This window comes from Strongylocentrotus purpuratus, unplaced genomic scaffold, assembly GCF_000002235.5.
Source record: "Strongylocentrotus purpuratus isolate Spur 01 unplaced genomic scaffold, Spur_5.0 spur5_scaffold_17, whole genome shotgun sequence".
Taxonomy (NCBI): domain Eukaryota; kingdom Metazoa; phylum Echinodermata; class Echinoidea; order Camarodonta; family Strongylocentrotidae; genus Strongylocentrotus; species Strongylocentrotus purpuratus.
In genome coordinates, this window is record NW_022145602.1 from 16,095,418 (window position 1) to 16,104,748 (window position 9,331).

General features: G+C 38.2%; 1 protein-coding gene across 1 annotated transcript; it reads right to left on the minus strand.

Annotated features, from left to right (window-relative positions):
- Nucleotides 1-1,053: 1,053 nt before the first annotated feature.
- Nucleotides 1,054-8,919, minus strand: LOC755312 (ankyrin-3-like). Its single transcript, XM_030988257.1, has 7 exons — nucleotides 8,888-8,919; nucleotides 6,821-8,654; nucleotides 6,053-6,256; nucleotides 5,361-5,518; nucleotides 3,491-3,588; nucleotides 2,863-3,035; nucleotides 1,054-1,116 (listed from the first exon to the last, which is right to left on the minus strand). Exons 1-7 carry the CDS (start codon nucleotides 8,917-8,919, stop codon nucleotides 1,054-1,056), a joined length of 2,562 nt encoding a protein of 853 aa, XP_030844117.1.
- Between the last annotated feature and the right edge of the window lie 412 nt (nucleotides 8,920-9,331).

Genomic DNA, 9,331 nt, shown 5'->3' on the forward strand with positions numbered 1-9,331 from the left:
ACGCTTACTTGTTCCTCGGATTTGGGACTCTTCTCACCCAGCTGGCAAGCGACTTTTAGTGTTCCCTGCAGAAACTCAATATCATCGTCATCGCCCTTCACAGGTTGGAAACGGGGGTCATCTATGTCATGGACATGTCTCTGAAAAATCATGTGTACAAAAAGTGTTCTGATAAAGTTACCTGGACATTGTAGATAGAAATCATATGTAAACTTGTATTACACACCGTCTCTCGGATTTAGGTGTATATTTTACTAAAGTACTCGCTGGAATCGTCCTAAGGAATAAGATGTGATTGCAAGGTTCAATCAATTCATTTAGATTAGTGAAAATGGGCTTTATCTGTCAGGGAAATCGGGAAACTAAGATGACGTCCAAAATGGCATCGATTGAGAGAAACAGCCAGAACAGTACAGGGCTTGGGCCTTCTATTAACAGTAGAGATGTCATAGATAAGTCTAAAATTGTATTTTTGGCATCGGGATATTAAATTCGGTTGATTGATATTATGGAAGTGGAAAAGTTACAAGGTAAAGTCTAAAATGCAATTCAGATATCAAGATGTTCACTAGACCATGCTCGATGAATTATTACGACCAAGACTAAAATAGCGACAAAAAAAAAATAACATCGTTATATAAAGAACCAAAAGATGCCGAAGTAGTTTAACGTTTCGTTTTAACATACAAATACTTATAGTTAAAGTGATAAATGTGCTCCATTTTTGTTAATATGACAGGCTTGAAAACTGTTAATTCGTGACATAACTTTGAAATGGGAATGCATCACATCCTCACCATCGTCGCCAGGATAATGAAAGCCTTTCTGCAGTGATCAGGCTTAAATACACTCCCTCCCAAAAATGGTGTTAATGTCTGTTTACCCATTTTTGTCCATGTGGCTTATTGACAAATCGAACCTCCAGTATCGGTTTTTTGGAGACAGGCAATAGTCTGGGAAGAAACGACATGCATGATAGTACTATGCCTCTCAGAAATAGCCAATCCCAAATGAAGGCAAAGAATCCTCCAGAGAAATGGCTGACTGAGACCTCTAGCCATCGTTCCTGTACTGAACAAATAACGTCGGAGGAATCTGGAAGCCGTTTAGGTGTACCTTTGAAGAAAAAAAATTAATTCAATACAAAATGACAGGTAACGACTTAAATACAAGGACTTTTTTTCAAGCTCATTGGGCTTGAAGGGACAGTTGAGTTCTTGTTTAAAGCCGCAAATGGCTTCAAACTGCATGGTAATTGCTCTTATTCTTATCCATGACATTTTTAGTGCCCTTTTATGAACTAAAATTGCTATGAAAGGAATGTTAGACCCCAAAAAGTGCGAATTTAGATTAAATCCGATCTAGCCCTTTACCGTTAATTTTGAATAATAGCAACAATAATAATAACAATCCTCTGACAGGCTGGTCGTGCGTATTATAACCAACACGAAAAAGCCAACAAAAAGCCAACATTGGCATTGGCTGGAAGAAAACATATAAGGCGCTATCTCGTTTTTTCTACGGTTGGTAAAAATCATCCAATATGTGTGGGACCCCACAAATATTAGAAATGGTTATATTTATTGATATTTAAGCCGTCTCTGAACCGATTTGATCAAACAAAGATGATTTTGTCATTTAGATTGTATGCTCTTACACATTTGACACTCAGTTTTTCATTATCTCACAAAGAATTATTTTGTTTAGCGCCATCCATACCAAAACTCAACTATACCTTTAACATAATTATGCATCGTATTTTGGCGACTGGATTACGATTTTATTATTATTATTAGTTATACCGCACTTTTCCCATAAGGCCCAAAGCGCTTACAGTATATGACAATTACATAAATACATGTAATAATAAATTTAAAAAAATCTTACACCTACAAACTGCACGAAATATGTTTTTTCAAGGCCTTTCTCAATAATAATGGATGAAGACTGTCTAATTCTAAGTGGTAGATCATTCCGGTATTTTGAAGCATATACAGTAAATATCCCATCACCGGCTAATGTGCGAGTAACTGAAGATGTGAAACGGAGAGCATCACCGGCTGACCTCAATGCCCTGGTAGGTGTATATAAATTCAAACAGGTATCTAATTATTGTGAAGCTTGATTATTGAGTATTTTGTAGACAAACAAGAGTAATTACAAAATTATTTTTTGTTTCAAATGAAGCCAGTGTAATGAGCTCAAGAGTAGCTGAGATGGATATTGTAGACATTTTTGGTAAATATTTTCAAAGCATTGACGTAGCCGACATCGCCAAATTTAGAAACTGTATTGATAATATGTTATTGATCATAGTTGTCAGATCTTATGTCATATTTGTTACTAACAGTTGTGACAATTTTTACACAGTTACATGTACAACCATAGTTCGGGGCATGGGGAGTTATACACTCCCACATTAAACACGTTAAATGATGTAAACTCTGCAGTGCCAATGATGCCACAGATGACCTCGATTGGCAGAGGCGAGTGCCTCCCTCCGCCCCCCCCCCATTACCGATAAAAACATGACGAAAATATTAGAATTCGAGAAATATTATAAGTTATTCCATATCAATTTTGCTTGATTAGGATTCGGATTCTAGACATTATGCCAATGTGGGGTTAAATCCAGTTTATTATATGCCAGTTCACAAACTATTATGTGATTTTCTCTTTACATACAGCCCGAACATGTTGCGAAAAGGCTTTAAACATGATTTAGTTACCTGACTGATTCCAGGAATACAGTATGGTCTGTACTTTGTTAGGAGCAGTTACTAAAGCACAATGAGGTATTGTCAGCTTTGCCGGTTTCTTAAAGCGTAGCCCGGACGGGTAACACTGGAAGCCATGACTGACTAGAAGCTCGTCTTCTTTAAGTGTGAGGTCATTCGGAATCTCGGTCAGTACCTGAAGGCTGATTGTCTCATCTTCCTCAAGGGCACCAGGTGGAATGTGGAGAGTAAACCCATGAGATTTGGTGGACAGGGTTCCTCCAAGGGCTCCAAACGTTCCAGTTGCATATCTACCATCTGATAACAGCAAAGCAAATATATCTTTTAACAGCATACTGTACAGTAAATATATATTTTACAAGCTCTGAAGTCACAGGCTAGGATCTTCTGCTACAGAAACAGTGCATACACAAATAAACATGTATTTTTATTTCCCAGACTCACTTCATTTGTTTTTATGTATTTGCGAAAATAACAAAGTCATTAGGATATAATGACAGACAAAGTAAATGAGCGATTTGATGTTTCTAAAGACAATAGATGGTTACTATTAAAGAAAATTGTTTTGTATATATATTTATATTTTTACCGTTGATCTGACACCGGGCAGGATATTCGTACCTGTGAACTCAGATATATCAAACTAATTAAAATGAATTAACAAATTCTTAAATTGGAAATGAATATACCTATGTGTTCTTGCAGAAAGAAAAAAAAAATCATTTGCCTTAGATGCATAAAACGTATCTCACCTAAGGGTTGGTTTATTGGCTCGACACTGTCTGTTCTATCACTTTGCGCACTTTCTGGAAGGTTGGCATAATTGTTCCTCTCGGCCTCCGTAGTTACTCTGTTGTAAACAAACAAAGACCAAAAAAGTCCATACAATTATTAAACAAAGACACCTCACACGGTTGACAACTAGATTATTCATACCCCTTGTAAATGTAATGTATTTGGTGTCTTTTTCGTAACTCAAGAATGAAACGTGAACTGGTTGAATCAGGACGTGTGTTGAATACTTTAGATGTAAGCTTTAATATTCCATAATCTCAAGAAACATAAATAAAATTTGCACATACTTCAATGATGACAAAACTTTGTAAAGGTATGAATAATTTAGTTGTTAAATGTACATTGAAGTACATTGAAGGTCATGTAAACCCTAACGCGTAGCGATTTATCTATCAATTAGACTTAGAGGAAACCCCATGACTCCGTTGTAGATAAATACATTACCATGAATCAAATTCAGTTCAATTCAATTGTTGCTTACATGTATCTGCTACTTTCCTGATTAAATAATAATAATAATAATAATAATAACAATAATAATGATAAGAATAAAGATCTTCTTTCGTATGAGGTAGTAGTATTATATGTCAAGTTATTTCTTGAAGCTGGTTATTAAAGACAGCTGACTTGTGCATCCTTTGGGCTTGACAGATCAGTCATCCCCGGCGTCAGGGGGTTGGATAACAGGGCAGCTGCTGTCTGCTCATCTGCACCACAGATGCATGCCTGTGCTTGCCGAATAATGGTGATGATGACTACGATGATGATGATAATAATGATATCAATAATAATAGTAAAAATAATAATAATAATGATAATAATAATAATAATAATAATAAGGGTCTATACATCCCTTGTCATGTCGACGATTTCTCTTAGCGCTTTACAGAATAAGGAGCAAACCCCCACTTCGACGCGTTTTGAGACATGGAATGTAAGTAAAAGGTGGTTGGATATCAACGTGTTCAGGGCACCTCCCTGCACAATTTATATTTGGAGTACCTTGAATATATACTGCTGGAAAAAAATGACAGGCAATTACAAAAATGGCCACCATGTATAATTACTGTTGAAATATTTTGGAGATTATAATAGAACTGCATTTTACCATGTGTGAGATCTAATAAGATCAGTACATTTCTTACAAGATGATATCACATTCGATAAGATTTGGCACGATTTATATAACAATTTAGAGCCAAAATGTAATGCGGTACAATTTTTTCCAAACAAATGAATTACACCAAAATACATATTACACCATATTTACAATTATGATGACGTCTTACTTGCAAAATTCTGGGAAAATGTCCATAAATTATGGTTAATGTAATATCCCAATTCCAAGTTTTTTGTTTCTTTTCTAATTGAAAACGTAATAGCATTTCTAGGTGGCGTTTCCAAGAGGCGTTTCCTACGACTTCGAAAAATAAACGGAATAACTCATTGCAACCAAAATATAAGTTGAAGAATTATGTAGGCCTTTATAAATAATACAGATCCCACTTTCTTAATGTTAGATTCAATTTCAGTTGGTTGGAAGCAAAATTCTGTATGAACAGCTTTACTCTTTATAACCTTGAAGACAATTACCGAAATCTTTGTTCTGGGTGTGCGCATGCTAATCAAATCGCATTGGCGTTCACATCCTAGCGGGTACACATTTACTACCTGGGTGGAGAGGAGCAATGTAGATTTAAAAAATGCTTTGCCCAAGGACATACATGCCATGCAGAGGATCTAAAGAACCCAAGACCTTTGGCATTCAAAGTCGAGTGATTAGACACCGTTTCTAATAAAGTGCCATTGTTAAAAATGCTTCCCTACCTTGAGAATATCATCTGGCGAATGATTTCATCCTTGGCATAGTGGACTGGTAGGTTGCCTTGGTTATCCTTGATGTTCGGCTTTGCTCCATGGTCCAAGAGATAGAAGACCAGGGCCGTCTTTGGAGACAATTCATTCTGATAGAACTCTTCTGAGATCTAAAAGAATTATCAATAGGAGCGATTGTTTAAACTTTGGGAGGTCTTTGTGTTTCCGGAGATTTATCCACAAATCATTATTCCGAGCATTTGTTGTGTTTTTCTGATGGTTCGTTTATGTTTATAATTCCAAAAGTTAAATAGGTATCATTACTCCAAAGGTTGTTAATCCGCAAAATAGAATAAGGTTCGTTATTCCAAAGGGTTTGTAATTTCAAAAAGTGATACAGAATTGTTGTCATTTTTGCAATTATGAGCTCAATTTTATTTTCAGACTTACAAATCCTCTTTAGTTGTCAGAATTATATGAATCCTATTTCATTTTTCAAGAATAAGACCTTTTTTTTTATAATGTAGATTTAGAGACTTATTCATTGTTAAATGGCTATGCTAACTCATGTGTGAATGGTATGATTCCAATTGTAATTTTAGTAAGCAATTTGGTTAGTGTAGTAAATTACTGCACAGCAATTTTCGCTGGGGCAAGTGTCGTACAATCCCAGGGATAATGTGTTCTTTAGTTCATCATCTTACCTTTTGGAGTGCTGGTGTTGCTTCAACTTTGCTGTCCTCCCGACCTGAAAGTCTGATGGCTTCGTGAAGACAGGTCTGTCCGTCTATGGACTGGATGTTGAGATCGGCGCCACGAGAAACTAATGTCTCGATGATGGAGGTGTAACCATTTTGCGTGGCTAAATGAACTGCTGTGCAGCCTTTCTCGGGATGTTGCCAAACAACCTGTGTAAAACAACAGCCTCAAGAATTAAGAATGTACAAACAAAACAGCTTTTTATAAAGAAATTTCTTTTCTAGTTTTCCATATCTTTAATCACAAAATAGACATACATATATCCAGATGTTAACATTTAAGCAAATATTATACAGTCAAACATGTTTGTTAAGGTCACCCATGTGAAACAGAAAGAGTGGTCACTGTAGACAGGTAGCCTTACTAGACAGGTTCTCAAACACACATTTCTTTCTCGAGGGAGGAAAAATTAACGGCCACGATACACAGGTGGCTTTTATAGAGAGGTGGCCACAAAGACAGGTTTGACTTCCATGTATATGTACTGGTACAAGAGAGGTTTTGAGAAGTCCTCGGTAATGATTTCAACCTTTTTCATAATTCAGACAATCTATATACCTTCACAAGGAAGTTTTAACAGGATTATTAAGGCTTAAGACTGGCTAACCCTTTTCAAATTAAAATTGGTATGATTTTTTATACTGACTGGAATGTTAATAAACAGTATGATATTTTTTTCCATATGAAATCTATAGGAATACTAAATTAAATACCTTCTCATCTTCTGTTAATCCCTCAGTATCTGCATGGCAATTTGGGGAAGAAGGGTGTTTCTGCCCTTCAGCACACCACGTATCTGTACTTGTCCCGCGTACTTGGTCTTGTTCTGCAGCAAGTTGCAATGCAGTCTTCCCAGGTTTAATTAGATTTACTTCAGATCCGTGCTCCAATAGATATCTTGTGACATCGGTATGTCCATTTGCAGCAGATAAATGCAATGCAGATGATCCCTTCTTGGTAACCTTGCTAACATCTGCAAGTTGCTGAAGAAGACACTTCATGACATCGATGTGACCATTCTGAACAGCAATGTGCAAGGGAGTCCAGCCGTCATGGTCGGTCGCATCAACATCGGCTCCGTGGTTGAGCAAGCCTTTTGTGATATCACGATGACCATTCTGCACTCCGACATGTAGGGCTGTAGAACCTTTCTCCTTGGTGGCGCCGTTGACCTCTGCTCCTCGCCTAAGCAAATGCTCGGTAACATCACAATGGCCAACAAATGCAGCAACATGCAAAGGCGAGATATCATCGAAGTCTCCTTTGGTTACTTCAGCTCCCTGTTCAAGTAGATAATCTACAATATAAAGACGACCCATTTGCGCAGCAACATGAAGAGCAGTCCAGCCAGCATTGTTGCTTTCGTTCACTTCAGCTCCTTGAGTGATCAGATACCGAACAGCTGCAAGATTGCCACCTTGTATAGCATATTGTAATGATGTGCTACCAGCTGTTCTGCCTCCTTGACTTCGAAGAAGATCTTCATGACTGTCAAGATCAGACAATATACGTGTCATTTTCACAATAACCATTCCCCCTTTAACTGTCTTATCCTCATCGCCATCTTGATATTTGGTTCTACCAAGATCACTTTCTGGAGTACCTCTAAAGACAGTGACAGAATCAGTGAATCTGCTAACTGCGTGACCTACACAACTCTGCACACATCGCACAACATCATAATGACCATACTGTCCATCAAATTGTAAGATGACGGAGTTCCGCACGCTTCTCTTAATCAGTTCAGAGCCTTGGCTAAGCAGATACTTCGTGATGCCGATCTGACGAGTACCTAAAGCATAATGAAGAGCAGTGGTTCCATATGCGTTGCGAATATCTGCCTCAACTCCATGACCGATTAGGGATTTGACGATATTTAAATGGCCAGACGATGATGCAAAATGTAGGGCAGTCAATCCACGGTCATTTCCCTTATTCATATCGGCCCCTTCGCTGATCAGATATTCCACGACATCCAAGTTCCCTTTCTCTGCGGCACTATGCAAGGCACACGTACCAAAGTCATTGCTAGAATTCACATCAGCTCCTTGACTCAGCAAATATTTTGTCATATTAAGATGGCCATTACCTGCTGCAATGTGTAAGGCTGTCCAACCAAAAGAACCAGCTTTATTCAGCTTGGCTCCTTGACTGACATGATCTTTCATGGCATCAAGATCGCCTCTCTCTGCAGCGGAATGAAACTCCGTCCAATGAATTATATTTGCTTTGGCAAGCTCAGCTTGCTGACTAAGCAATGCACTTGAAACACGAACATGACCAGCAGCTGCGGCAAGGTATAAGGCTGACCATCCTTTGTCACTAGCCTTACCAACATCAACACCTTGACTGATTATTTCTGTGACAACATCAAGATGTCCTTTAGCAGCAGCTGAATGTAATGCAGTCCAACCATCACGATCGGTCTTTTTAAAGTCAGCACATTGACTGATTAGTTCTTTGGTGACATCAAGATGACCATTAGATGCAGCTAGTTGTAATGGGGTCCTACCACCATTGTTGCTCTCATTGACTTCAGCTCCCTGACTAATCAGACATTTGGTGACATCAAGATAACCAGTAGATGCAGCAAGATGTAATGGGGTAAAACCCTCATTATCATCTTTATCCACTTCAGCTCCTTGACTGATCAGATATTTGGTGACATCAAGATGACCTTCCTGTGCAGCTACACGTAACGGGGTCAAACCGATATTATCAACTTTATTCACCTCGGCTCCTTGACTGATCAGACATTTGGTGACATCAAGGTGACCTACCAGTGCAGCTTGGTGTAAAGGGGTCGAACCATCATTATCATCTTTATTCATTTTAGCTCCTTGGCTTATCAGATATTTGGTGACATCAAGATGACCATTCTGTGCAGCTAGTTGTAATGGGGTCCTACCATCATTGCTGCTCTCATTGACTTCAGCTCCTCGACTGATCAGGTAGTTAGTGACATCAAGATGACCATTCTGTGCAGCTAGGTGTAAAGGGGTCGAACCATCATTATCATCTTTATTCATTTTAGCTCCTTGGCTTATCAGATATTTGGTGACATCAAGATGACCACAATAAGCAGATGAATGTAATAGGCTCAAACCATTAATTTCATCTTTATTCACTTCGGCTCCTTGACTGATCAGATATTTGATCACATCAAGATGACCATTCCGTGCAGCTAGGTGTAATGGGGTCAAACTCTCAGTTCCGCCGTTATT

Excerpts from the sequence above, each read along its gene's own strand:
- LOC755312 (XM_030988257.1), bottom strand. The coding sequence starts at position 8,919 with ATGGTTCGACCCCTTTACACCAAGCTGCACTG. Across the intron at positions 5,519-6,052 it reads CAACACCAGCACTCCAAAAG|ATCTCAGAAGAGTTCTATCA; the intron begins GTAAGATGATGA and ends TAATTCTTTTAG. Across the intron at positions 3,589-5,360 it reads CGCCAGATGATATTCTCAAG|AGTAACTACGGAGGCCGAGA; the intron begins GTAGGGAAGCAT and ends TGTTTACAACAG.